Source organism: Drosophila ananassae, chromosome 3R (assembly GCF_017639315.1).
Source record: "Drosophila ananassae strain 14024-0371.13 chromosome 3R, ASM1763931v2, whole genome shotgun sequence".
Lineage (NCBI taxonomy): Eukaryota > Metazoa > Arthropoda > Insecta > Diptera > Drosophilidae > Drosophila > Drosophila ananassae.
This window is the reverse complement of record NC_057930.1, coordinates 22,118,159-22,142,744: the sequence shown is the minus strand read 5'-3', so window position 1 is coordinate 22,142,744 and position 24,586 is coordinate 22,118,159. Positions and strand designations below refer to the sequence as shown.

The 24,586-nt window shown below is 40.8% G+C and overlaps 12 protein-coding genes across 16 annotated transcripts; 6 read left to right on the top strand and 6 right to left on the bottom strand.

The window, feature by feature from the left end:
• The first annotated feature begins 111 nt into the window (after positions 1-111).
• On the top strand, positions 112-1,334 carry LOC6498138 (protein cornichon). Of its 3 annotated transcripts, none has more exons than XM_014906499.3 (5): positions 112-209; positions 272-454; positions 512-624; positions 785-928; positions 993-1,334. In XM_014906499.3, the coding sequence occupies exons 2-5, from the start codon at positions 305-307 to the stop codon at positions 1,018-1,020; spliced, it is 435 nt and encodes a 144-aa protein (XP_014761985.1). In that variant the 5' UTR covers positions 112-209; positions 272-304; the 3' UTR covers positions 1,021-1,334. The 3 variants fall into 3 exon arrangements, with proteins under 3 accessions (XP_014761985.1, XP_001962156.1, XP_032307621.1); XM_032451730.2 differs by having other exon boundaries at positions 162-209; positions 255-454; XM_001962120.4 differs by having other exon boundaries at positions 161-454.
• A 241-nt stretch (positions 1,335-1,575) lies between these two features.
• Positions 1,576-3,571, bottom strand: LOC6497402 (syntaxin-5). 3 transcript variants are annotated; one of them, XM_014906201.3, is made up of 3 exons: positions 3,469-3,571; positions 2,527-3,377; positions 1,576-2,465 (listed from the first exon to the last, which is right to left on the bottom strand). In XM_014906201.3, the coding sequence occupies exons 2-3, from the start codon at positions 3,191-3,193 to the stop codon at positions 1,729-1,731; spliced, it is 1,404 nt and encodes a 467-aa protein (XP_014761687.1). In that variant the 5' UTR covers positions 3,194-3,377; positions 3,469-3,571; the 3' UTR covers positions 1,576-1,728. The 3 variants fall into 3 exon arrangements, with proteins under 3 accessions (XP_014761687.1, XP_014761688.1, XP_044571900.1); XM_014906202.3 differs by having other exon boundaries at positions 3,473-3,551; XM_044715965.1 differs by having other exon boundaries at positions 2,527-3,504.
• A 134-nt stretch (positions 3,572-3,705) lies between these two features.
• On the top strand, positions 3,706-4,859 carry LOC6498139 (transmembrane protein 147). Its single transcript, XM_001962122.4, has 4 exons — positions 3,706-3,896; positions 3,988-4,129; positions 4,189-4,297; positions 4,353-4,859. Exons 1-4 carry the CDS (start codon positions 3,823-3,825, stop codon positions 4,712-4,714), a joined length of 687 nt encoding a protein of 228 aa, XP_001962158.1. The 5' UTR covers positions 3,706-3,822; the 3' UTR covers positions 4,715-4,859.
• A 63-nt stretch (positions 4,860-4,922) lies between these two features.
• LOC6497401 lies at positions 4,923-7,276 on the bottom strand. The gene is made up of 8 exons (XM_001962123.4): positions 7,006-7,276; positions 6,794-6,948; positions 6,454-6,737; positions 6,228-6,399; positions 5,772-6,168; positions 5,406-5,716; positions 5,214-5,345; positions 4,923-5,158 (listed from the first exon to the last, which is right to left on the bottom strand). Exons 1-8 carry the CDS (start codon positions 7,149-7,151, stop codon positions 5,034-5,036), a joined length of 1,722 nt encoding a protein of 573 aa, XP_001962159.1. The 5' UTR covers positions 7,152-7,276; the 3' UTR covers positions 4,923-5,033.
• A 177-nt stretch (positions 7,277-7,453) lies between these two features.
• LOC6498140 (glia maturation factor beta) lies at positions 7,454-8,501 on the top strand. The gene is made up of 4 exons (XM_001962124.4): positions 7,454-7,624; positions 7,789-7,882; positions 8,005-8,195; positions 8,261-8,501. The coding sequence occupies exons 1-4, from the start codon at positions 7,622-7,624 to the stop codon at positions 8,387-8,389; spliced, it is 417 nt and encodes a 138-aa protein (XP_001962160.1). The 5' UTR covers positions 7,454-7,621; the 3' UTR covers positions 8,390-8,501.
• A 157-nt stretch (positions 8,502-8,658) lies between these two features.
• LOC6497400 (zinc finger protein 629) lies at positions 8,659-10,288 on the bottom strand. The gene is made up of 2 exons (XM_001962125.4): positions 10,057-10,288; positions 8,659-9,996 (listed from the first exon to the last, which is right to left on the bottom strand). Exons 1-2 carry the CDS (start codon positions 10,186-10,188, stop codon positions 8,836-8,838), a joined length of 1,293 nt encoding a protein of 430 aa, XP_001962161.2. The 5' UTR covers positions 10,189-10,288; the 3' UTR covers positions 8,659-8,835.
• Positions 10,289-10,452: 164 nt separating this feature from the next.
• On the top strand, positions 10,453-13,848 carry LOC6498141 (ubiA prenyltransferase domain-containing protein 1 homolog). The gene is made up of 2 exons (XM_001962126.4): positions 10,453-11,610; positions 12,014-13,848. Exons 1-2 carry the CDS (start codon positions 11,137-11,139, stop codon positions 12,650-12,652), a joined length of 1,113 nt encoding a protein of 370 aa, XP_001962162.1. The 5' UTR covers positions 10,453-11,136; the 3' UTR covers positions 12,653-13,848.
• LOC6497399 (probable cytochrome P450 303a1) lies at positions 13,319-15,693 on the bottom strand. Its single transcript, XM_001962127.3, has one exon. It carries the CDS (start codon positions 15,543-15,545, stop codon positions 14,031-14,033), a length of 1,515 nt encoding a protein of 504 aa, XP_001962163.1. The 5' UTR covers positions 15,546-15,693; the 3' UTR covers positions 13,319-14,030.
• Positions 15,694-15,789: 96 nt separating this feature from the next.
• LOC6498142 lies at positions 15,790-17,679 on the top strand. Its single transcript, XM_001962128.4, has 2 exons — positions 15,790-16,839; positions 17,012-17,679. Exons 1-2 carry the CDS (start codon positions 16,829-16,831, stop codon positions 17,610-17,612), a joined length of 612 nt encoding a protein of 203 aa, XP_001962164.1. The 5' UTR covers positions 15,790-16,828; the 3' UTR covers positions 17,613-17,679.
• A 144-nt stretch (positions 17,680-17,823) lies between these two features.
• Positions 17,824-20,771, bottom strand: LOC6497398 (A-kinase anchor protein 10, mitochondrial). Its single transcript, XM_001962129.4, has 4 exons — positions 20,581-20,771; positions 20,227-20,466; positions 18,838-19,881; positions 17,824-18,776 (listed from the first exon to the last, which is right to left on the bottom strand). The coding sequence occupies exons 1-4, from the start codon at positions 20,606-20,608 to the stop codon at positions 18,271-18,273; spliced, it is 1,818 nt and encodes a 605-aa protein (XP_001962165.1). The 5' UTR covers positions 20,609-20,771; the 3' UTR covers positions 17,824-18,270.
• A 355-nt stretch (positions 20,772-21,126) lies between these two features.
• On the top strand, positions 21,127-22,296 carry LOC6498143 (60S ribosomal protein L44). Its single transcript, XM_001962130.4, has 3 exons — positions 21,127-21,246; positions 21,485-21,658; positions 22,050-22,296. Exons 1-3 carry the CDS (start codon positions 21,244-21,246, stop codon positions 22,185-22,187), a joined length of 315 nt encoding a protein of 104 aa, XP_001962166.1. The 5' UTR covers positions 21,127-21,243; the 3' UTR covers positions 22,188-22,296.
• Positions 22,171-23,093, bottom strand: LOC6497397 (WASH complex subunit 3). The gene is made up of 3 exons (XM_001962131.4): positions 22,964-23,093; positions 22,485-22,906; positions 22,171-22,426 (listed from the first exon to the last, which is right to left on the bottom strand). The coding sequence occupies exons 1-3, from the start codon at positions 22,997-22,999 to the stop codon at positions 22,387-22,389; spliced, it is 498 nt and encodes a 165-aa protein (XP_001962167.2). The 5' UTR covers positions 23,000-23,093; the 3' UTR covers positions 22,171-22,386.
• Positions 23,094-24,586: the final 1,493 nt, after the last annotated feature.

The window sequence follows — 24,586 nt, the reverse complement described above, 5'->3', positions numbered from 1 at the left end:
GTTTTAGTTGTTTTATTTATTGATTAAAAAGTGAAAGACTGCTAAAAAATTATGCCAAATAAAAACAATCAATGAAATTTAAGCAAATTACTTTATTTTTAAAAACTTTTTAAACATTTTCGAGATACCGCATAAGAAACGTCATTTAAATAAAGTGTGCAGCCCTGGCACACAGCTGTCATCATCGCCGCCCTTGTAAAAAAATACAAGTTAGTTTTTACAATTGAATGCCGAAATTTTACGTAAATAATTAGCAAGTCACTTTGTTTAGAAACGTGCTGGAGTCATAGGAAATTAAGACGAGATGGCCTTCAACTTCACCGCGTTCACCTATATAGTAGCCTTAATCGGCGATGCTTTTTTGATATTTTTCGCCATATTTCATGTGATTGCATTTGACGAGCTGAAAACTGATTATAAAAATCCAATTGACCAGTGCAATAGTCTCAATCCGGTGAGTAAAGCTTCTTTCTTGTCAGATCAACTTTTAACTATTTTAATTTTAATTTAGTTGGTTCTACCGGAGTACCTGCTGCACATCTTCCTCAATTTACTCTTCTTGTTCTGCGGCGAATGGTTTTCTCTGTGCATCAACATTCCCCTCATAGCCTATCATATTTGGCGGTAAGTGACTCACTTAACAACTTAAGGGTAATCGAAAACTCACGGTTATTAGACCAGTTTTAAGGTCATCAAATTGATATGTTTTTGTCCCATATCGAAACTTGTAACTATCACTATGGAATTAGTTCCTGTATGTTATTAATTGCTATCCCCCTTCCAGCTACAAAAACCGCCCAGTGATGTCCGGACCCGGACTCTACGACCCAACCACTGTTCTTAAAACGGACACCCTATCCCGAAATATGCGCGAGGGCTGGATCAAGCTGGCAGTCTACTTGATTAGCTTTTTCTACTACATATACGGGTAATTATAATTATTATCAATTTTGTCGGGATACCGATTGTCTAACATTTCTGGCTAATTTTAGAATGGTTTATTCGCTCATCTCGACATAGAGGCATTGTGGCAGTTGCCTGGGGATCTCGTTGTTGCCGCCAGCGCATCCGCATTGTGTATTAGTTGTCATTTAACTCGGGTCATCCTCCCTGTTTGGCGGGGAGTACCTCCCATAAACCGCGAACAATACTTCACTTGTAAATTTTAGTGTAAATCCATAAAGACATCGATCCGCCTCGTTTTTTTTTATAATTTGTAATCAATTGTGTGAAGTTGGAGACTTGTAACGTATTTTAATTATGATTATTTTTACATTTGCATCTTTGGTGTAGTTGGATTTTAAGCTTAAATAAAAGTCAAACCGAAGTAATAATTATTTATTTTTCACCTTCAGCTTGAGGGACAGCGGAGTCTTTAACTAACAACGAGGAACTTACACTTCAGATAATAAAGATCATAAAAGCTACATCTTATCAGCCAAGTCAGCATAGATATGGCACTGACACACAAACATTTTTATTTTGAGTGTTTTAGTTTACCATTGAGTGCTACAAAAAATGAATATATCGAGATGTAAAAAACTAACACAATTTTCTCAAATAAAAACTCACAAATTTTTGTACGTATTTTTAGAACTTTATTTTACAATATTTCCGGGAGGCCACAGTTTGGACTAAACTATATTGTGATAGAACGTGGTTAAATTAAAATGCTGTATACAGGGGTAGGTACATACATGGGGATGCTGGGCGGGTAACTGGCGTTAATTATGACATAAAAACAACAAAGAACAGGAAGAAGAATATGAGAACGCCGAATATCTTAATCATAAGCCAGCGATTTTTGGAAACAGATTGAAAATATTTAAGAATTTCCCCATGCGCCGCCTCAATGTTTAGCTCAGCATCCGCCACATTCGTATCAATCCGTTCGACGATCTCCTCCTGTTCCTTAACCATATGCGCCAGTTGTTGGAATATGCCACCCAGTTCCACAATCGTAGATTCTATATTTTGCATAGTTTCGGCTCGCTGTTGTACATAGTTATCCGACTCATCGTAGATGGCCATCTGGGTCTGTGTTGACAGGAGAGGCGTTGTATCGCTGCTGCCGCCCATGTCTATGCTCACAGCCTGGTTCTCTTCGCTGAGTAACAGCGATCCTTGCTTTGCAGTTGACGGCGAGACGGTGTGAGCGGCCAGTGGACTTGGTCCCTGACTGAACTGATCCCTCCGTGTTTTCTGCTGCTTCAGGTTTTCGGTTCTCACCTCCAGGATCTGCTTGAAGTCGGTACTCATGCTAGCCAGTTTGGATTGCAGGGCCAGCACCATGTTTGAGGAATGTGAGACCAAATGCTTTCCACTAGTGTGTCGTCGCTGGTCCTTTGAGATGTCCTGTAGCCGGGCAATCTGTTGGTTCAAGGCGTTCAGATCTCCCTTGATGATATAAGTCAGTTCTTGGATCTCCTGCGGTCTGTCGTCAAATAAGCTCTTTTTTTTGGCCACTGAAATGGAAATACATATAAATAATCTAATTTATTGAGAGCTTTAAGGATCAGGACTTACACATTGTGAGCTTCTCTAATTTGGCATAGGTACTGGCTATATTCTTGCCAACAAATCTGGCAACCATCATAAACTCCGAGTAACTCTGCACCTGCTTGGCCTTGCGCGGATCTCGGATATTCACCGCCCGTGTTATGTTTCTCGCCTGCAGCGATCTGATCGCATTGGCGAACTCTCCCGTCCGATCTCGAGCGGCCATCACGAATATTTCTGGTTCGGGTTCGGGTTCAAAGTGTTCCTCTGATTTAATAAACTGGCCACTGGGGGGAATGGAAGCCGAATAGTTATAATTGTCCTGGTTGTTATTATTGGTGCCTGGCTGATTTCCTGTAACAACAGCAGCGGCGGCACTCAATGTACGCAGAGCCTGACCAGAAAAGGCTCGAAGATTCCACTGGCGGGCCGCTTTTCCGTACTTGTCGTCGGAGTCCGGTGCCAAAGATTGACCGGATTCTCCGATTTGGATAGTTGACTCAAAGGCAACGGGTTGGCTAGGATAAACCAGAGGCTGAGCTAGATGACCTCCCGATCCGCCAACTGCTCCTGATCCTCCGAATCCTGTTGCTCCTGCTGGACCTCCCTGCTGATCCGCTCCTGCTTGAATTGTATAGGTGCTGGTGGTGCTGTAATCCTGCTGGTCCGATTGATGAAGGCGTCTTCTTTGCATCTCATTTCAGATTGGAGCTCTTCCCCCGTAGTTGACGTTGCTGTTTTTCATGCACCCCAACACAAAAGCGATCTGTTGGACTTTCCTTCTTAGTGGCGAAATTTTTGGCGTTTGTTTTGGGTCTGGGGCGACTCCTGTTGTCGGTGTTTTTTAGCTAAGCGTTTAATATCCAGTGCAGCGTGTCCTAAGCAGAGTATAATATAAATTTTGTTTATGCATTTTTCTCTGATTTTCCTAAATGTTCATAATAATTGTAAAGATTGCAGAAAACTCACTCACACGAACACACCTCGCAGATGTCAGATGGCGATGACGTGTTGATACGTACGAACTATCGATAACCAGCTCATACAATTTTCCGCTAAAGCTTAGGCAGTTTTGTATATATTTAGTTTGAATTATAGCGTAATTTATAACTAAAAATTTCAAAAATTTAGTTACATAATCTAGTTCTTATTATGATTTTGGTTTTCTCTTAATATTTATTTTTTTGCCAAATATAAATTTATTGGAAGAGCTGGCCATCTCTGAGAGTAATAATCGATAACCGGCGAGTGCATCGCTAATTTTTTCCTGAACATTTAATTTTTCACTTAATTAATCCAAATAACCTTAGTTTATCAAATAAAATGACGCTCTATCACTTTGGAAACTGTGTGGCTCTGCTCACACCGTATTACTTTACCTACAAATACTCCGGCCTGTGGGTTTTCTATAAATTACCATGATATTTTCCCCATGCTCCCCGCTCTTAATCAATAAAAATATTTATAAACTGTCCCGGTTTCTTGCAGGTCCGAATATGGGGCATTCTGGAAGTGTGTACAAGCTGGAGGAATTTACATATTCACGCAACTGTGCAAGATGCTGGTTCTAGCCACGTTTTTCTACTCCGATACCTCCTCCTCCTCCAGCGGCGAGTTCAACTTCTTTGCGGTGAGAGGGATTATCAATATTTACATAGTGCTAAGGTTAAGTTGTGGTCTCTTTTGTAGGAGATCTTCCGTTGCAGTGTGGACATTGCCGATCTGCTGGGATTCGCACTGATCCTCAGTCGTATTCCAGGAAAAGGACACTCCAAACTTATCACTGCTGGACTTGGATGTGAGTTGGTTGTGGATTTTTGAGTGACTTACTTATTGTTTTAATTGATTTGCAGGGGCCACTGCTGAAGTAGTCCTTTCCCGGGGCATAATGCTGTGGGTTGGAGCACGTGGAACGGAATTCAGTTGGATCTACATTCTGAAATGTTTGGAGTCGAATGTGCTTCTGGTCCAGCACATAACCACGGCCACGTTGATCTGGCTGTTCACTCGTCACGACCTGAACAAGGCGCTGAAGCCGCTTGTCAGTCTGCTCCTGGCAGTGACCGTTTTCAAGGGTGTGTGGCTGGAGGGTATGATCCACATCCTGGCCATCGGACCCTGGCTGACGGTGGCGGTTAAGGCGCTGGTGGCTGCCATTATTGGATTCTGCACGCTGCACATTTACTCGGGCCTGGCCCAGCAGATCGGAATTTAGATGAAAGTGTGCCAATAACTCGTATTCCTCTTGTTTTGTAATTTGTTTATTTTTTTGGTGTTGTCACAGAGAGAATGAGATTTTGTAACAAAGACAACAATAATGGTTTAGAGAATTATAGATACGATAACGTAATAGTAACAGATAACAAGTTGTTTTTCGTAACAGGTATATGATGAGAACAATTAATCTTACTCACATTGGAGAGTAGGATAAAAGGAACCTTAATATGCTTTATTGCTTTTTAAATACCCAAATGGTAATGTGTTAAAAATAGGCTTATAAATAGATTAACAATGAAAGGTGATCCTTTGCTTCTTTACAACACAGCATCATTGGCTATGTTTCCAATTAGATTTATGGATTCCTTGCCCAACGATATTTTGTCCATTTCATTCGAATTTGGTTTTTTGGAGATCGTAATCAGTTTATTTCGAACCAGGCCTGAAATTAGAAAGGCCTTTAGTAATAGTAACTATAGGGTAATGGCATTACTTACTTAGTAAGTGACTAAATACCAAGGCTGCTTTCAAACGATCCGGAAAGGAATTAATGTAGTCACTGGCGTCAATTGTGGAGTCTGGATTTTTCCTCCATATGGTCAGCAAGTCCATCATTACTTCAAGTTGATCTATTTTATAATTTTAGTGGAAGTATTAAATATATTTCTTTTTGAATTCTTTTATCTTACTTATATTATTTTCACGGCAAGTGGAAATAGATGCTAGAGCACTAATATTGTTATTATGCTCTTCTGGAGTTGGAACTTGTTCCAAATTATGATTATTATTCTGCTCCATTAGATTATTATCTTCCATTTTAGCTCCATCAATTTCAATTAATGGCTCTAAGGGGTGTAAGTCCTGCCCCAAAATTTCCTTGACTAAATCAGGGTAGAGCTCATCTGCAAAAATGCTTCTAAGAGTTGCCTCACTTTCATCTTCCATTTGATCTACGCCTAAACTAATGGGTATTTGTGTAAGGAGATCTGGGAAAATAGAGCTGCAAAGATAAAACATTAATTATAATTTTAAAGAAGAGAATAGTATATTCCTACGTCTTATTTAATTTTGATAAAAGGAGATCTGCTCCTGGGGGTTGCTTGACGGTCACTGTAATTTTTCTTGCTTGGCAGCAATCAATGTATTTTTGCCGATGCTTTAGCAAACTATTTTTGCAATACTCTATGCATTTGTCAATAATCAACTTTCCTTTTTTAAGTTTCTTGTTACTTTTGAATGGAAAATACATTGGCAAGGGAGACATAAGTACAGGAATCGGAGTCTCACAGATTATGTTCATTTCTTCGACTGTTTCAACACTATTTAAACCATCTTTGGTCATAATAGTATTGTCAGAACTTGCGTCTATCGTCTCTTCTAAACTTTCTTCCAATCTGGGTATTTTATTGGGTAAAATCTCAGTTGAATTCAAGCACGTTGATGGACGTTTTACTGAAAATAAGAAGTAATGAAGAGCTTTTCCTGAGTAGACAACTATTTATTGGTCTTACAGGATCTTTTTCTGGGGAATAGTTCTTCATAAATACTCAAATCCGGGTTGGTTTCTCCAAAACCATCCAATGGACACATAAATGTATGATCTTCATGGATTTCAAGTTCTTCTGTGATGGTTAGGGCTTGATACGAGGTGGAAATGGAACATATTCGAGGAGTTTCAATTGTCTAGGAAAGAAGATTCATTAATGGAACAAAAACTTTAATATTTTACCAACTAACATCGTCAAATTCCTGTGTAAGCTTCTGGGGGCTTTCGATCTGCGGTACATTCACACTCTCATCCAACATACTGGCATAATATTCTCGAACCGATTCTCCTAATAAATCCGGTTCACACATTCGAGGACGCTTTGAAACTGTCACGGTAGACTTCTGGGTGATCACTCTCTTCCGATGGCGATGGGTGGACATCTGTGATTGTCTGACCACGACTGTCTCCGTGGATGAAAGCTCAAAGACTAATTTGGTGCCTTTTATTTGTTCCAGCAAATATTTGGCGTCCCCTATAGGAAACAGTATTGACATTTAAACTAGTCTAGTTCCTTAACACAATACACACCCAAAAGAATATTAATCTGGTGTCTGTAGATGCCCATGGCTCCATATGTCAAACGCGCGATGTCTTTGAAGCTAACACGAAGCCTGCTTCCTGTCAAAAAGTTCTCTTCATCTCGACTGTCAATGACTTGCTGTATTAAATCACTTATTTGTTTGCTAAAAAAAACAGAATATTTTGTTTAAATATTGCAATAGAAGATAGATTTTACTTACCAACAAGCCACTAAATCTACTGCGACGATCTCATCGCACTGGATTTTTAAAGTTTTTGATCTGGAACCCCCATACTTCCAGCATGGCTCCAAAAAACCTCTTTCGAATTTTTCTAAATCCAAATTACGTGAACGAAGCAATTCCATTATGAATGGAATCAATAATAATGCCAGGCATTATGAATCAAAGTCCTGCAATTTGATTTTTATTTGAACGGCTGGCGAGAGCTTAAAAACAACGGTACTATTTGGCAGCCCTGGAAGCCCTGGAAAATTTTTACCAAATGATCAGTATTTTATTTTATTGATTAATATTATGCCTTTATTTTTTTTACAAGACTTTCGAATAAATTTTAAACTTCACTCAAAATCTTAATTTTAAATTTTTAGATCAATTTTTAGACTAAATTTATTTTAATCAGTATTAAAAAAATATACCGCATATTTAGTATTTTTCAGCGTTCGGTATACGGTCGCACTGCAGGACAGGCAAACATTTACAGAAAACAACAAAGAACCGACACACAAATATTAAACAAAAACCCTATATCCACTCCCTAAAGACAACTGCCAAATAATTAGCAGGCTTTTCCCCTAATATTCTTTAAACTAAAACCATGGTAAGTTGTCGTTGTTGATTTAAAAATCAATTTCTAAATTAAAAACATGACTAATGGTCTGTGTGGGCGTGTGTTTTTGTTTTTGTTTCCGATGGAACGATTCTTGTTCACTGATAAGTTGTGTGATTTTTGCCCATTTATCAATTAATATCATTCATTTTCAGGGCGATAACAAAATTTGCGACATTAGCAACGAAGTTCTGGAGGAGTTGAAGAAGTTTCGCTTCAGCAAGAGCAAAAACAATGCTGCTTTGATATGTAAGTGAATATTACCATGGATACGAGGGTTCTAAGCCAGGATTCAGATACATAAGCACCTGTCTAAAAGGTTATTCCTATTTTTAATACTTTAATCACGTTTTTTTCTTTTCTATTTCAAGTGAAAGTAGATCGGGAGAAGCAATCCGTCGTTCTGGATGAGTTTATTGATGACATATCCGTCGACGAGTTGCAGGACACTTTGCCAGGACACCAGCCTCGCTATGTGATTTATACCTACAAAATGGTACATGACGATCAACGTGTGTCCTACCCCATGTGTTTTATATTCTATACACCTAGGGATAGTCAGGTAACAAATAAATAGCTCACCTTTCCATACATCTTAACTTATATTCTATAAAAATCTATTTAAAGATTGAACTGCAGATGATGTACGCTTGCACAAAGAGTGCATTGCAGCGTGAAGTGGATCTCACTCGAGTTTACGAAATACGCGAACTGGAGGAACTGACCGATGACTGGCTGCGGGCCAAACTAAAGTAAATAAATGATGGGATCAATCATTCCGGGCCGATTATAAAAGCAATATTTACAAGAACTCTTGGATTGATTTTGGAGCTTTTTATAGACATATTCAAACTGGATCAAGCCGATACCAACGATGCATACCAATACCAAACAAACCAATATTGAGATACGACAATTTTTACACTCACAAAACACAAATCAAACTAAGTTAATACATTATAATGACAATTTTTTATATAGACGAGGTACGCGGTAAGTGTGCCGATGAGTTTTAGTGATTTTAGTTTTGCATTTAAGTAATGATCTTTATAGAAGCTGTGCTTGCCAAATTTCTACATGTATTTATTGTAAAGATATAAAGCAAACATGACAAAAATATTCCATTTTAAATAGACAAACTAAATAAAAAGTGTTCAATATTATACAAAATACTGATAGAAAATAGTTTACTCTATTATAGTTTAGTAATGTAATCTCTGAGCCGCCGTGTGATGCAGCATCGTATAGCGTCCTTCGCTAGGGGTTGGCGGAGGAGGTGGCGGTGGCGCCAACATATGAGCCATTGCCGCCATGCCCATTTGTGTGGCGGGATTGGGAGGACCCAGGTGGTGCAGCGCATCATGATGATGCATAGCCGAGGTTGGACCCGTACCAGCGGGATGGTGGTGGTGATAGTGATGGGACATTGGAGCAGGGGGCAGTGGGAGATTCAAAAGATTATTATTAACAGCATGTGTGCGGAAGTGCAAGCTCAGACTGTCCGCAGTATCGAAAGCCTTGTCGCAATCCGGGCACTTAAAGTGAGCGTGATCCAGAGTGTCCAGACCCACAGGATCCGTGTCGATGGGCTCGTCATCGTCGTCGTCTACTATGTCATGATTCGTGCTGGATTCTAAGGGATGGAGTTTTAGTTTGTGGGATCGCATATCCCGCCGCCTGCTGAAGGCCTTGCCACAGACATCGCAGTGGTGGTTCTTGATTCCCGTGTGAGTGATCATATGCTTGGAAAGATCCCCAGCCGTATAGAAAGCTTTTTGGCATAACGAACATATTTGATCCCTCACTCCCAAGTGGATCTTCTGGTGAGCTTGAAAGTTACCCAGTGCTGAGAACTGCTTGGAACAGATCTCACATTGAAAGGGTTTATCGCCCGTATGGGTTCTTTCGTGAACCTTTAAATTGTACTTTTGCGCAAAGCGTTGTATGCAGTAAGTGCACTGATAGGGCTTTTCCCCCGTATGAGTTCTAATATGCTGGGTAAGTTGAGCTATGCACTTGAAACTCTTGTGACATTCGTAGCAGGTGTGCGGCATCTTCGGTACTGGCTTTGGACCCCTTTTCTTGTGCTCTTCTGGTGGCTTTCTCTGATAGCGGGAACGTCTTTTGCTGACTTTGGTATCCACCGGCTCTTCGTCATCACTGTCTCGCTGGGGAATGGACTGCTTCTCCAACACAAAGTCCGTATTTGTGGCCGCATCCTGCCGCCAGGATTCGAGGATGCCCAGATATTGGCGCAGGCGGAGATCGCTGTTTTCGCACTCTTGTTTGAAGTGGAATGCCACTCCCAATCTGTAAATACAATTATTGCAGATCACCGAAGGCAGCCCATCCGTTTTGTAAACCTAAAAAACATTAAATTTTATTTATAATTGGGTTTTGTTTGTTTTTTTTTTAAAGCATACCCTTATTTTGGCACACTGCATCAGCATTACGGAGGGCATCATCGCGAAATCTGTACTATATATCGATGTTAATGGTCCTGGGGTGCCTTCTTCCAAACAGACCCGGCATATTTTGTGAATATTGTAATCCATTTTTTATTTGTTTATTACAAAATAGAAAATTTGATATTTCTCTTATCATACAGCTGTTTATTACCAGGGCTTCAGTAATGCACTTCGATTAATAATATCGATAACTAAAGTTACAGTAAAGCTTTCGTTATCTAATACCTGTTACTATATGTTTTTGAATTTTCCACAGCTTATAGTCTTTAGATTTTGCATGAAAAGCTTCTTAATAATTTCTAAAACTAAAATAAAAATAGTTTATTTTCTTTTCGCTAGCTATGGAAGAATCACTGTATCACGTAGTCAGGGATGCACTGATACCAGCAGTGGCTGTTTAGGAAAGGTATGACCTTATTTCGGTCAGCGCTGACGTGACAGTTGATTTGTTTGATTAAAATAAATATAAGAAAAATAGATAAATATATACTCAATTAAAGAGAAATCAATCAATCAAATAAGGCGCCAGAAATCAGAGCTTCAGACGCCATCGAGGAAATCGTCCGAAAAGGAGCTCAGCGTAGTCAGCCAAGAGGTGAAATTGGGAGTGAAATTTCGTGGTTTTTGAAGCTGCAGAGGCGCTCTCCCCCACGGCAGCCCCCTTGGCAACTACGGCGCCCCCCCACAAGATGCTGTGTATACAATATTAGCGATTATTGAAAGCACACGCACATACAGCACCTGGCGAAACATTGTTGGAGGAAGGAAGGAGACGGAGGTGGCGAAAAGCAGGAGGCGGCGGAATAGGCGGAGAAGGTGGCACAGCAAGAAGCAGAAGCAGAGTCGAGAAGCAGGCAGAGCGGTAGCGGCAGTGGCGCAGCGCATGTGCCGGCATCCGAAAAACACTATTTAACATTTAAGCTTTTGTAAACAATTTGCTGGACCGGCGACCAAGGTCAAATACACAACGAAAGTTGGCGATTGGTTCTACTGAGTTATAGACGAGTGCCCGCCAGTATTCCTGTGCAGTTTGCAATGGCAGCAACTAAAGAGGCGGAGACGGAAAACTCTCACTCCCAGCTGTTGTCCAATGGTAATCCCACAACGAATGGGATTCAGAGGAGGGCAGGAAAGGTGGATGCAGAAGCCGAGGCACAAGCGGATGGAACAGATGGAAGATTCCATGGAGGATATGCAGGTTTAGGCATAGATTCAAAAGGACCTCCCACTACCGGAACCTTTATGAAATTGAAAACCTATCTCCTAGCTCTGCGTCCCTGGTCGCTGTCAGCTAGTTTGGTGCCGACACTACTCGGATCGGCACTCGCCTACCGCTCCCAGTGGTCGGCGGAGTTCTCGTTGGCCACCTTCTTCCTCACCGCCTTTACAGTCGTCACAGTCCACTGCGCCGGCAATGTGGTTAACACCTACTTCGACTTCATCAAGGGCATTGACAAGCAAAAAGCCGACGACCGCACCCTGGTGGATCATATTCTAACCAAGGATGAGGTAAGTGCCTCCTCCGAGGAGGGAATAGGTTGGATAATAAATAGAAAAATTCAGAGAAATCGGAGAATTCCAAAATCGACACAACCTTTCTTCCAAAAACAATGTATTTCTTTTTGTTTCAAAAATATTTTCAAGTTTGTTGAACTAAATTGAAACTAGAAATGCACTTTGAAGGTTGCATTCTTTTAATATTTCAATAGTTTTTGGAAAAAAGGAAAATCTATTACCTGCTGGTTTCTTTAGAAATCTTTTTTATGGACTCTGGTGTTTTGAATTAAAAATATTTGCGGCAATTATCACTCTACTAATTAGTAAGAAGGCCATTAATAAAATAACAAACAAACATATAAAGTATATGGTTTTGAGAGAATTTCAAAATTTAAAGTATTGTTTTTATTTCTAGGTGGTGTCACTGGGTGCCATTCTCTATATGGCCGGTTGCGGTGGATTCGTTCTGCTGGCGGTGCTCAGTCCGGCGAAAATGGAACACCTGGCGCTGATCTACTTCGGGGGACTATCTTCGAGCTTTCTGTACACAGGCGGCATTGGTTTCAAGTATATCGCATTGGGCGATCTGGTGATCCTGGTACTGTTCGGACCGATCTCAGTGCTTTTTGCTTTTATGTCGCAAACTGGTCATGTGGACTGGACGACGATGGGCTATGCCATCCCACTGGCCCTCAATACAGAGGCGATATTGCATAGCAATAATACACGAGATGCGGATAACGATCGACGAGCTGGAATTGTAACTCTGGCGATTTTGATAGGACGCACTGCCTCGCACGTTTTATACGCCATGCTGCTGTTTGCCCCCTACTCGCTGTTCTTCATCTTCGGCCTGAAGTACTCTTTGTGGTTCCTGCTGCCACTGGTTACCCTGCCGCAGGCATTTCAAATCGAGAAGAGATTCCGGAACGAACAGACGATGCATCTGGTGCCACGACAAACAGCCAAGCTGAACTTTTTCTTCGGCATCCTGTACATAGTGGCCTGCTGTTGTGCCACCCAGTTGCCCACCTTTGGATTTCGAAAATATTGAATCACACACTCATAACACAGAATCTGATCAGAATCAGAATCAAAATCAGATAAAGAGAAAGAGGAGGAAAAATGCTGCAACGTTTTTAGGGAATTTCATTAGTTTTTAGTCAGTGTGTGAGGTGTATGTGAGTGTGTAGCAGCGAGTCAATTTCAATCCAAAAGTTGCACAACAATTTTCTAATGCTTGCTAGTCGCCCCGTTTAGTGTCTGAATCTTTGAACTGAAACATATCCTAGCCCTAGCAAGGCAAGAACTCTTCTGACAAAGGATCTATGGAGGATAAGCCATTTTGTAATGGAGATTAAACAAGATTACTATTTATTTTCAATGATTTTAAATCAAAACTTATTGTGCTTCCATGACAAAATGTCTTATACAGTTGTCCAAAGATCACTATACCCACTTGCATCCTAGACCTATCGTTCTTAATTTATTTTATCCATCGTCACAACAATCTATAATCTATAATCTTAAATCGTAAAACACAATCTTATCATACTCTTCCTCTCGCGCGTTGGGAATTACGGACCAAGAACCATTAACCAGTAATAGCTAATGCAGACTTAAACTCAATATATATATCATTCGTTATCCCCACACTCATATGGGTGCAAAAAAAATACTTAAGTTTCGCGAATCAAAATGCAGATTTACTTTATACTTGTATACATTATATATTTATATATAGAAGTGCTTGAAATGTGCAGATAAGTTGAAAGTTTTATTTGGCAATAAGAGATGGCTTGCTTTTTGTGTAATGATTGTTAGAGTTTTTTACATAAATATATAATATGTATTTACATAATATACACAAGAAAACACATACATACATATGCATATACATATATTTATATAGACATCTAGATCATTGTAAGCCCAGTGGCGGCCGGTTCAAGAGTGAGAATATCAAAAACAGAACACAAATTTAAATTTTTTAAAGTGCAACTACATATAGTAGGTAGGTCAAGGTCAAGGATCGATGTCAAGGATCAGGAGGAGCAAACCAATTGTTTTCCATTAAACAATAGCATATATGCATATAAACAAATAGCTTTAAAAAAAAAACAAACAACAAACCAGATGACAGGAGGAGACAAGGCCCATTTTCATTATAATCCATGCTAGTTTTTTTTGTATAATGTCTTAAAAAAAAAACACATAAATTATTTATAAATTTATAAATGTTTGTTCAAATTAGAGCTGAGTTTGCTTAGGCCGAGATGTGCTTTTGTTGGAAAAATTGCGAAAAATGGATACCGAACTAAGTGGGAAACATTGTAGACTTAAACCACAACAACAATGAACAATAATAATTATAATGATATTGATAATTAAATGTTTAATTAGAGAATGTAAAAAATCCATTTTTTGATATTTCAATTCTCCCCTCTGGCTACCAACATTATCTCGTATGGCTTCACTGCCGCCGTGGCTCCTTCCAGGGGCTCCTCCTCTGGCATCTGACCGGGAATGGCCACCATCTTGAAGTTCTGCAGCACTGTGGTGGTGAACATGAACAGATTCTGGCGTCCCAACAAGTCTCCCATGCACCGATGTCGTCCAAAGCCAAAGGGATTGAAGGCCTCCGGTAGCTTCAGCTGCCCATCGAACAGGAATCGCTCGGGATTGAAGGTCTCCGGCTCTGGGAAGTCCACCGGATTGATCAGCATACCCCGGAAACAAGCTATGACCATGGTGTCCTTGGGTATCTCGTATCCGGACAAGCGAGTGTCGCAAACAGCCCGGTGGGGGATGCCAAAAGTGTGCAACATAAACATCCTGACTGCCTCTAAGGTGATGGCCTCGCAGTATGGCATCTTGGAGCGATCCCTCGACCATTCAGGGATCCTTTCCAGGCCAACTACCTCCTTGATTTCCTGGTAGGCCTTCTCCTGGATTTCCGGCTGCAGCACCAAGTGCATGAAACAGAAGCCCAGGCTCTTGTTGGTGGTCTCCGAACCGGCCAGAAACATGTCCAAGCAAATGGCCAGAAGACTCTCATCACTGAACATTCCCTTGGGATCATTTCCCGCGTCCTGGGCGCGCAGATACGAGTCCATTAGATCCCTGGGCTCATCGTAGTTCTTGTAGGTCAGTCGATGGAGTTCGATTTCCTTGCTCATAAAGGCGTACAAGTGGCGATGACTCTCCACGAAACCATTGTACCCGGAGTAGTCGGGAGCAATGAATCGCAGGAAGGGAAAATGGCTGAAAAGTGCTCCGACCATGTCGATGTTTTTGAAAAGTTCAAAGAACAATTCCAGGAGCTCAGAGATCTCCGGGGAACCCGGATCGTACCTCCGGCCACTCAACATGCACCAAAGAGTGTTCAACAGATAAACACTGGTCAGATCGTGCATCTCGATCCTGACCTGCTTGCCACCAGCTTTCTGCACCTGATCCTTCAGGTCCTGCAGCAGGCAAGTGGCCTCGTTGTGAACGATGTCCATCATACCGCTCCTGGCGAAGCCAAAGTTCTTCAAATGCCGCAAAATGAATCTTCGCTGCTCCACCCACATTTCCCCATCGGTCAAAAGGACACCCAGTCGGGAGTTGAAGGTCCTTAGGCGATAGAATATTCCATCTGGTCTGCCGTCGATGTCCTCGTTGGTCATCATCTCGTTAATGGCATCGTTCGTGTAGGCAATCACAACTTTGTCCTTGCCGATTTTGAGGCCAAAGAAGCCATAAGGATTCACATACTGCTTGGCCAGGACATCGATCACTTTGCAGAACATGCCCAGCCGACAACGCAGCTGGGAGACTTGAAGGGCACTGCCCACCACCGGATACCAGCGAGGTCCTGGCGGAAATCGCTTGGGCTTCCGAACTCCACCAAACACGATGGCGAACAGAGTGGCGCAGAAAATCCAGATGACCGCATAAAACATGTTTCTATCTTGGTGGCTTTCACTTTTCCCCCGGTTACGCAATCTCGGCTAATGTGGAGTGTTCGAATCGATGCAGTAATCCACGACTTCCTGGTGATCCAGTCAAGACTTTGCTCTCACACCCGACGTCCATCCAGATCGACTGAATCCGTTTGCTGGCTGGGATCTGGCTTTTATAGATACCGCCGGGAAAACAGGTGGAAAGCTTTTGGGCGGAAAACTTTTCGCAAAGAGTTGGGAGTTTTTTTTTTTTGGGAAATGGATGCTGGAGAGTGTCCACTGGAGAGAGGGTGGAGTCATTAATGGATCTTGGAGAATAGGTTTTTGAGATTATTTTTGAAAGACTTTGAGTTATCAATAAAAACTTGAATTAAAAGTTAACTTTTAGAAGTTAAAAAATAGCAAACTTGTTTTTTATTTTAAAAAGGAATCTTTAAAGATCTTTCTTGTATCCTAAAAGTTATTCAGAAATGTCTTAAAGCGAAATAAAAGGTAGGAATATGTATTATTTTACTTCCTAGATTTTAAGATCCTAGAGATCCAAGATCCTAAAACACCATTCCCAGATTGATGATAATGATATAATCATTTAAATATTACCTATAGCTATATAGGATCATGTTATATATCTTAAATATCTTATAACTCCTATAAGTAACCTTTTGAAAATAAAACATTTCACCTCAAAGACCCACATCTCCACCCCGTCTGACCCACTGCCTTGTGAAAATTTCAGTTGAGTTTGAATCCCAAGTTGGATCGCCGCTAACCACCAACCAATGGTCATGAAAACCACCAAGAAACCACCAAAATTACCGGATCAGCGGACCACCAAACCACTGGACACTTAACCAAAGTCAAGGAAAACTAGTTGCTGATGAAAAATCGCGAAAAGTCAAATAGAAAAACCCGTTTGCTCCAAATGAAAGGGAAAACAAATGGACATGTTGGGGGAAGATTGGAGAGAGAGAGGATGAGGAGGAGGTGCTGCCTGGACAACTCGATTCGATGAGGCTATTATGTCATCGGCAAACGCCATAGCCATTGCGGAAAGCGGTGGGATGGACTTTGTTTTGATGATAACTTCGCTGGTTCCGGTTTCTGGGGATAGCGGCTTGGAGCTCAGAGCTTACCGCGTTTTGGGGCGATCAAAGTGGAGCCTGCCTGGCATCGGTTTTTAACATCCAATTTGGTGGCTTTAACATGAGCTCCACTTGCGAAGATCGCCCATTTGAAGGCTGACATTCAAGCTGTTCGGACCTGACAGGATAACGCGCCCAAGGATGGGATTCAGGTGAGAAGAGTGTGTTTAATCTGTCAAGGAGCTCCACCCAGGATGCGGATAAGTGTTGTTTGTCTAAATTATTTATTTAAAATAAGTCTTTAATTCATAATTTGTGTTTAATTGAAAGATATTCCAACTTAAACTATAATTAAATGTTAAAAATTGAATCTTTCCATCTTAGAGTGATACTGCTGGCTGCCACTGGCCTCGGTGCCATGTACATGATGCATCTGCTGGCCCAGGATTGGGTGAAGATCCGACCTATACGAGGGATAACCCAACTGGCTGGGATGGCCGCCCAACCCATCCAAATGGCCATAGCACCCATTCAACAGGCCAGTGCCTCCCTGAATCTTTTCCGAAGCAGAAGATCAGCGATTCAAAGCCACGAACTTGGTTGGCTGAAGAAAGCCCAGGATTCCGGAGGAGGAGACAGTGTCCAAAGGGGAAGGCGAGTTGAGAGACCTCCGCCTGCAATCGACTGGAAGCGAATCCTCTCGAGGGATCCCTTCGAGTGCCTGCAGTCTCTTATCTGCCAGTTGATGTCTGGAGCGGAGGAGGAATCTCCCGAGGCGGAGGTGCTCATGGACTATCTGGAATCTTCGCTGGAAATGGCTCCTGTTAAAATAGGACGGGCTTTCAGTCGAGGATTGGCGCTGAGAGGCTCTACGGAGCTGTGCTTCAATGAGTATCCTTTCTGTCTCTATTCGGCGAAGACCATGTTGAGGATTTTGAGATGGTTCAGTGAGACGGAAGAGGTCCCCATGGAGGAACAAAATTAGTCTGCTTTCAAATGATAATCTTGTTTAATTTTTAATTTAAGTTAATAAAATTACTTTAGAGAGTGAAATGAGGAAGTGAAAATTGTTTATTTCTTTTGGGAAAAGGTGTGAGGTGCGTGTCCGTTTGCGTTTCCAATTTGGAAGTATCCATTTTCAAAACTAGTTTTAGGCCTCCTGGTGGCATTCCCCCCCTAATTATTTAAAACCAATCTTGATTATTGAAAAATTTTATTAATAACAATAAATTTTTCATTGTAGTTCAGTATGCAAAAATATTCATATACAATCTATATTACAAATTATGTTTTTCTTTTTTAATAAAAACGGAATGAAATTAAAACTTCAAAGCGATTAGGCTTCTAGGTTCTATATATATTTGAGATTTGTTGCGTTAAATAACAAATGAGCGAGCGATAGTTTAGTTTATCCATAAAGATAAAGATAAATAGATAAAGATACTTTTGTTTGATTTTTTTTTTCACAAACACAATTTGTACAATAAACAAGTCAAAGATAAATAGTAAAGTGGAGTAGTGGCGTAGAGAGCGTCTGTTGTGACATCGTTTTGTGCACTGTTTGTTTGGAGATTCTCGCATTTGAGCATAAAAATAATAAATAAATAAAATATATGAAATAAATTCAAAAGTTCAATAGCACTTTAGGCCAGGGGAGTTGTCTTTCCACTCAGCGTAACACTGGTGACATCCTTGACGATCATTTCGGCCACTTGCCAGGCAATCTCCTCCTGCACATTGTCCTCCGGTAGATTCACCAGCTTTCTCATCGCATTCTTGATCTTATTGCCGCTGACACTTAGCGACCAAGGCTGCGATTTGTGAGTCACGGCATCCACGGCCTCAAAGTCCCGCTCGTAGCGTCCCAAAGAGTTTACAAAACCGAATTTTAGGGCCCCGCCGGGACGTTGCCATAGCAGCTGGGGATTTGTCAGCTGCCTGGAATCGATGTTTAGGTTTCCACTCTGCTGGTTAAGCGATGCTTTCGACGGCAGCTGGTCCATGGAAGCCAGCAGGGTGTTGTGCTGCGAGATGTGCGTACAATCCGACATTGAGAGGGTCTTCCGGTGGCGCTGTTGGGCACTTGTGGATTTTCCAGTCCTCCGCAGACTTAGCTTGTGCTGAATATTCGAGTTTGTTGTGGATGTTTCTGCGGAAAATGGTTTTAATTTAAAAATTTTCAATAAAATCAAATATCAAATGCATCCTACCCCTTTTAGCTTTCAGTTCGTTGACATAGTTATCAAAGATGTGAGATTTTAGGAAGTCGGTAAAGTATTTCTGTTCCAGATACTTCGCCGTGACCAAGAGAGCCAAGTCAAAGGCTTGCCACAGCTCGCCGGGAGCACAGATGGCCTGTTCGACCCTCAATCGCAGCTTCTGCGACATCCAGAGCCGACAGTCCGACTGCAGGGAGAAGTATCTGTCGTATATGATCATCGCATCGCTCTGGGCTGCCTTACGATCCTCCTCACTATCCTCAGAAGCAAAGCTCTTCCGAAAATTAATGCCTGTTATCCAGAATTCCAGGCATTCTCGCTCCTGTCGCTGCTCCAGGTACTCGGTAAAGTAAAACAAAGCCAATTCGCTGTAGAGGACATCGTAGATGTTAATGGAGCCACCTTCAATCAGCTCCAAGCAGTAAGTGGAATAGTAGCCACTCTGCAGAAAGCCCTGTACATGGTCCCGCTCCAACTGCTCCAGCACATACTCCCGCGCCTCATCGAAGCAACTAGCTGGGATGGGGCTGCTGGGCTGGGTTTTGTCCCGGCCGCAAAGTAGAAGTGATATGTGGGCGAGAATAACAATGGGTAGCTCCACCTGCAGGGTGGCATTCACTATCAAATACTTCTGATAGATGGCGATAGCATCGCTGACACTGGCCCGAGAAAGTTCAGTTCCCGATCCATATTTCTGTCTATTGATCTGTTTATTAGTCTCCGCATAAATCCGGCTCTTCTCGTCGTCGGTAAGCGGATTGCGCATTGAAAGATCGCACAGCGTCTTTAGTTCAGGTACATCGTTGTCATCTTTGTTCGGCGAAGATTGTTCCGTTTTCGTGGTATACTCATCCTGGGGTGATTCTTTTTCTTGTGTGAGCGCCGCTCTCTTGAAATTCTCAATGTCCAGGTAGAATTTAATTAAAGGCAGGGCATGCCGGGTATCTAAATACTGCACAAAGTAGCTCAGGCAGTTTGGTTCACTCACAATAGAAGCCAGATTCATGGAGAGCCGCGAGTTGTATGTAAAAATGTCTGCAAGAAGAGAAAATTCTTAAATAAATAGTCTTAAATGGAGGTGTTAATTAGCCTTAAATGATGTAGCCATCTTAATAGTAGAATTATGAACTAAAAAAGAGCCCAAAAGAGAAGTAGAAAGATAATTAAACCTCACATGATTCGATGTCATTAGTGAAATGGGAAGTTAAACTTTGGACTCCACTTTACAAAACCTTTTTTTGACAATTTGGCACATTCTCCAAAGAATACCGGGAATGACTTCCATAACAATAATTGAATTATTATCATCAGACGTGGGAAGACATACTACGTACATGACAAGGTGCGAACGTGATTGGCAATAATATGAATTATAATTACCATCGTGGCTACAAAGGCTGATGCCATCGGAGGGCCCACCTCCCACTCCCATGCCCCCTCCCCCAACTGAACCATCCTCCTCCGCTTCGAGGAACACTTCATCACAGAAACTGGTTGTGGAGCGCAGCGAGTGACGTTTTTGCGACACCGCTCCATCGATAGCATCGACGTCAACACCGTCGGGTGTGGCGGTACAGGTGGCAGCGGCATCCGTGGCATCTTGGCTGCTGCGGCGACGGCCTGTAACAAATCATTCACAGAATTGGTGTCACTAACTTAATAATAAAGAAATACGCCACAGCCGTGGTGGGGGGTGGTTGGGTGAAAATAGCTGCGGAAAGTTTAGCCACTTACTCGTTTGCCTCTTTATGTATTTTAGCATCTTTACATTCTACGGCTTTGTGTGGCTCCGGGAAGTCTCTGTCTGGATTAATTGTGCTCTTAAATTGCTTATACTGATAGATTCAAGCCGAAATTGCCTATGTTTCGTACAAATATTATGAAAATTACATTCGGTGTGGCAGTAACTATAAAATACCAACATTCCAGGGTATCACAAAGAAAACAATGCTGCCAAATTAAACAATTTTTAATTCAAACAAAATATTTACAAATTACAAAGATTTAAACATTTTGTGTTGGAAAAAAATACAAACTGAAGATAAAAAAAACTTTAAAAAAGATAATAAAATACGAAAAAACTCTATTCGTTTAATACTAGGCCATTTTTGGCCGCATGGATGCGCCTATGGATACTTTTTACACCAAAAATGAATCCAGTAAAATGTTAGGAAATAGAAAAGATGTTTCATTTTGGATAAATGGTAAACAATTTGAGCAAAAAACATGAAAAAACTATTTAAAACAAGGAAAATGGTCATCATTGGAGAAGAAATAGTGTGACCCTCATTAATTTTCAATTTTTAGTGTGGTCAGCCAATTTTACCGATGTTTTGAAAAAGTCTAATTCCCTGCCCATCTCTAATTCCTTCTTTTTGTGCCGCTCAAGAAAACAAGATGGTAAGCACCCTTTTTGCTTCCGTAAAATCGTCGAGCATCGGCTTTAATAATGGATATCTTACGGAAAAGACAATGCGATTGCACAAAGTGCATTTCGGACTGTGTTTTAAGTGGAAAATTTAGTGTCGAGATGTGCTCCGAGTGGGTTTTATTCTGCTACGAAAATTTGCCATTTTGTGGCGCTTGTAAAATTGAAAAATTATTAAACTAATTGTTTGTTTATTGTGTCATTTCATAGGTGAACGTACCAAAACAACGTCGCACTTTCTGCAAGAAGTGCAAGGTCCACAAGCTGCACAAGGTAACGCAGTACAAGAAGTCCAAGGAGCGCAAGGGCGCCCAGGGCAGGAGACGTTACGACAGGAAGCAGCAGGGTTTCGGTGGTCAGACCAAGCCCATCTTCAGGAAGAAGGTAAGATTTTCCAGTTCATCAATGTCTCAAAAAGAATTACTTTTAAAGATGACCGGCAACCGAGACTTTTGAGAGAAGTAAAAAAGATTTCCCTCTTTGGGAGGCTTTGGTAGATTTCCCCACTCCAAGATAACTCTCGAAAGCTTTGGAAATCGGATAATGGCACTTAGTAGAACTAGATTGCTGCGCCCAATGGGCATTCGGCTTTTTGGCGGGATCAAACTGTGCCAGATTAAAACTGTTATTGCACTGGTGTGGCCGCGAAGGCGGCGTTGTGGATGCCACAGACACAACGCCCCACCTGCAGCTTCAGACACTCCATTACCCAAAACTCCTATATAGTATTAAGATATATAATATATATACTAATACCTAATCTTTTGATTTACAGGCCAAGACCACCAAGAAAATTGTGCTGCGTATGGAGTGCACTGAGTGCAAGTACCGCAAGCAGACTCCCCTGAAGCGTTGCAAGCACTTCGAGCTGGGAGGTGACAAGAAGCGCAAGGGACAGATGATCCAGTTCTAAGCTCCTCGTTCCACCCGGAAATCTTTTTTGCTAAACGAAGTGTTTTTTAAGATGTTTTCTTTCACATGCGCCGCTACACACGGCGGGAAATAAAACAAATTAAATTGTAGACGTAAGCTGTACAAAATGTTTATTTGAAGAAAAAAAATGGTAAAAAAGAATGGTAGCAACAAGTGCTATATCACAAAGTGGCAGTCGGTTACTCAAGGATACCGTCGGCAAGGATAAGGTCGGGAGTGCTGAAGGATAAAAGGATTAATATTCATTTTCTGGATGACTGGATTGGGAGGATCTTACTCGAGAATCCTGGGCTCCAGGCCTTCGGATTGCATTTTAATTTTAACGGCTGGCGCCGGGACCCCCACATGCAGCATTTTAAAGAACTTCCTGTACCGCACATCCTCGCAAGCTCGCACGCCGGCAGGTTCCGGCGGCGATTGAGCTTCCGTTTCTGTAAGATCCTCCTCGGTGGGATGGGAGATTGGGTCACTGGCTTTAGCTTCCTCGGGTTTAGATTCTTCGTGGGCAGTTTGTTCGGTGGGTATGGAGGCCAACTTCGCCTCCAGGATTACGAGGGAGGCCTCCGTTTTCTGCAGCTGCCGCTCCATTTGCACAAACTTTGTTTCGCATCCCAGAGCGAATTCATTCAGAAAAGTGCAGGTGCTGACCAGAAAGTGATTCACGAAGGCCAGGATGCGCTTTTGGTTGAGAGGCGGTATCTGAAAGATCCCTACTCCTTTAGCTTTCTGTAATAGGAGCATATGTACTCGCTTTACCTCTGATTTGTCCATATCTCCTACAATATTATCCATAATTTTAATGTTTTTATCATCTGTCCTATTAGAGCTTTCAGTGTGACCAACCTACGTATATGTAATTAGGTCTAAAAATTAGATCACGCAGATATGAGCAAAATAAAAATTTTGTGTCAGTTAAAGTGGGGGCAGCTTTTTGAAATTTAAATTATTATTTTTAATCGCAATGAATTAACTGAAATAAAAAATAAATCTCCATTTTTATGTTTAAATATTTTATTTATTTACTTTATTATATCTTAACATGAAATGTGAATGGTATTTCTTCGAGTATTCTTTTTACTTCATCGATTTGTTATAAAAGTATCGTTATTTTTTTCAGTTAATATGCAATTTTGTTTTTTAACTTTTATATGTATGTATAAACTTATGTGCTGGGTTTTCTGTACCTTTAGGATCCTGGGACCTTTCCTATATGCTCAAATCTACAATGAACTTTTATTACGACTTAGTTGAGTAATGCTTAGCGTTTTCTCCTTGGCTTAGTCAAATTCCATTCTCAATTTATGTTTTTGTATTTAATTATTATTTTATATTTTTATTACAACATTTTAGCTTATTTTTCCTTTCCTCTTTTTTTGTTATATATATAATGTTGGGAGATTCTAGTCATTTGTGAAAAGAAACTCATGCATTTTTTTGCTGGTGTTTTTCCCTTATTACGGCAGTGGATTTTGTAAACGGTTCGAAAAACAAAATATTCGAGTTGTGTGCGATTCGTTTGCCCGGTTTGCATTGCAAAAATTCTGAATGAAAATAAAAAATTTTCGAAAAACCCAAAATGCTGCCAGCAGCGAAAAACTTTTCCAAAAATGAAAAGGCAACCGATTTTTGTTTTTGCGTTTCAATTTAATTTTTTTTTTTAGTTTTTTGTTGCAAACACGAGAGCCAGCTGCAAGTCTACAACGTTTTTTTCGGGTTTTCTAATTAAATCTTTGCTGGTGGAGATTTGGAATCAAAAATAAATGGTTTTTGAAAAATTGGAAAATCAAAAGGCAGGCGCAGGCGCAAGTCACACAGATTCATTTTGTAAAACTTTATTTAAAATAAAAATACATGGTAATAAAAATCAAAAATTTACAATTAAAATTAGAAATCAATAGATTTATGTATAGATAAATGTATATATCTGCTAGATAACTGTTTTTATTTTTTGTGGAGGTAAGTGGATATCTATCTAGAACTAGATATCCATCAGTAACCATCCACTTCAACTATTATCATCGTAATCTTCATTATCGGCTGAACCATCCAGAAGGTGATTCGATTTTCGATCATAACAACTAAGGGTGTAAATTAAAATACATAATTAAAATAAAATAAAAAAGAGGATTTGCTTGGTGTGTACACGTTTGTTTTTTGATTCTGATTCATCGGTTTCGAATATCAACTTTAGCTTTTTTTTATATATATATATATTTATGTTATATATAATGTTTTGTGTGGAGAGTGTCGGTGAAAGGCTTCACATAATTATAATAATTGTTAATACTAAGAACTAATATTGAGTTGCTCGGCTTTCACGTTCAAGTCACATATTTTTTTTGTATATATATCTGATCATCCAACGTTGATTTTTTAATT

Excerpts from the sequence above, each read along its gene's own strand:
- LOC6498138 (XM_014906499.3), top strand. The coding sequence starts at position 305 with ATGGCCTTCAACTTCACCGCGTTCACCTATATAGTAGCCTTAATCGGC. Across the intron at positions 455-511 it reads AGTGCAATAGTCTCAATCCG|TTGGTTCTACCGGAGTACCT; the intron begins GTGAGTAAAGCT and ends ATTTTAATTTAG. Across the intron at positions 625-784 it reads ATAGCCTATCATATTTGGCG|CTACAAAAACCGCCCAGTGA; the intron begins GTAAGTGACTCA and ends TCCCCCTTCCAG.
- LOC6498140 (XM_001962124.4), top strand. Across the intron at positions 7,883-8,004 it reads AAACAATGCTGCTTTGATAT|TGAAAGTAGATCGGGAGAAG; the intron begins GTAAGTGAATAT and ends TTCTATTTCAAG. Across the intron at positions 8,196-8,260 it reads ATACACCTAGGGATAGTCAG|ATTGAACTGCAGATGATGTA; the intron begins GTAACAAATAAA and ends ATCTATTTAAAG.
- LOC6498141 (XM_001962126.4), top strand. The coding sequence starts at position 11,137 with ATGGCAGCAACTAAAGAGGCGGAGACGGAAAACTCTCACTCCCAGCTG. Across the intron at positions 11,611-12,013 it reads ATATTCTAACCAAGGATGAG|GTGGTGTCACTGGGTGCCAT; the intron begins GTAAGTGCCTCC and ends TTTTATTTCTAG.
- LOC6498139 (XM_001962122.4), top strand. The coding sequence starts at position 3,823 with ATGACGCTCTATCACTTTGGAAACTGTGTGGCTCTGCTCACACCGTAT. Across the intron at positions 3,897-3,987 it reads ACCTACAAATACTCCGGCCT|GTCCGAATATGGGGCATTCT; the intron begins GTGGGTTTTCTA and ends GGTTTCTTGCAG. Across the intron at positions 4,130-4,188 it reads GCGAGTTCAACTTCTTTGCG|GAGATCTTCCGTTGCAGTGT; the intron begins GTGAGAGGGATT and ends TCTCTTTTGTAG.
- LOC6497398 (XM_001962129.4), bottom strand. The coding sequence starts at position 20,608 with ATGCTAAAATACATAAAGAGGCAAACGA. Across the intron at positions 19,882-20,226 it reads CAGCCTTTGTAGCCACGATG|ACATTTTTACATACAACTCG; the intron begins GTAATTATAATT and ends CTCTTCTTGCAG. Across the intron at positions 18,777-18,837 it reads CGAACTGAAAGCTAAAAGGG|AAACATCCACAACAAACTCG; the intron begins GTAGGATGCATT and ends CATTTTCCGCAG.
- LOC6497399 (XM_001962127.3), bottom strand. The coding sequence starts at position 15,545 with ATGTTTTATGCGGTCATCTGGATTTTCTGCGCCACTCTGTTCGCCATC.
- LOC6498143 (XM_001962130.4), top strand. Across the intron at positions 21,659-22,049 it reads AGCCCATCTTCAGGAAGAAG|GCCAAGACCACCAAGAAAAT; the intron begins GTAAGATTTTCC and ends TTTGATTTACAG.
- LOC6497397 (XM_001962131.4), bottom strand. The coding sequence starts at position 22,999 with ATGGATAATATTGTAGGAGATATGGACAAATCAGAG. Across the intron at positions 22,907-22,963 it reads GAGATATGGACAAATCAGAG|ATACCGCCTCTCAACCAAAA; the intron begins GTAAAGCGAGTA and ends GGGATCTTTCAG. Across the intron at positions 22,427-22,484 it reads CTGGAGCCCAGGATTCTCGA|CACTCCCGACCTTATCCTTG; the intron begins GTAAGATCCTCC and ends TTTATCCTTCAG.
- LOC6497401 (XM_001962123.4), bottom strand. The coding sequence starts at position 7,151 with ATGGAATTGCTTCGTTCACGTAATTTGGATTTAGAAAAATTCGAAAGA. Across the intron at positions 6,400-6,453 it reads TTACACAGGAATTTGACGAT|ACAATTGAAACTCCTCGAAT; the intron begins GTTAGTTGGTAA and ends CTTCTTTCCTAG. Across the intron at positions 5,346-5,405 it reads TTGCCGTGAAAATAATATAA|ATCAACTTGAAGTAATGATG; the intron begins GTAAGATAAAAG and ends ATTATAAAATAG.
- LOC6497400 (XM_001962125.4), bottom strand. The coding sequence starts at position 10,188 with ATGGATTACAATATTCACAAAATATGCCGGGTCTGTTTGGAAGAAGGC. Across the intron at positions 9,997-10,056 it reads TGCAGTGTGCCAAAATAAGG|GTTTACAAAACGGATGGGCT; the intron begins GTATGCTTTAAA and ends AATGTTTTTTAG.
- LOC6497402 (XM_014906201.3), bottom strand. The coding sequence starts at position 3,193 with ATGCAAAGAAGACGCCTTCATCAATCGGACCAGCAGGATTACAGCACC. Across the intron at positions 2,466-2,526 it reads ATTAGAGAAGCTCACAATGT|TGGCCAAAAAAAAGAGCTTA; the intron begins GTAAGTCCTGAT and ends TTTCCATTTCAG.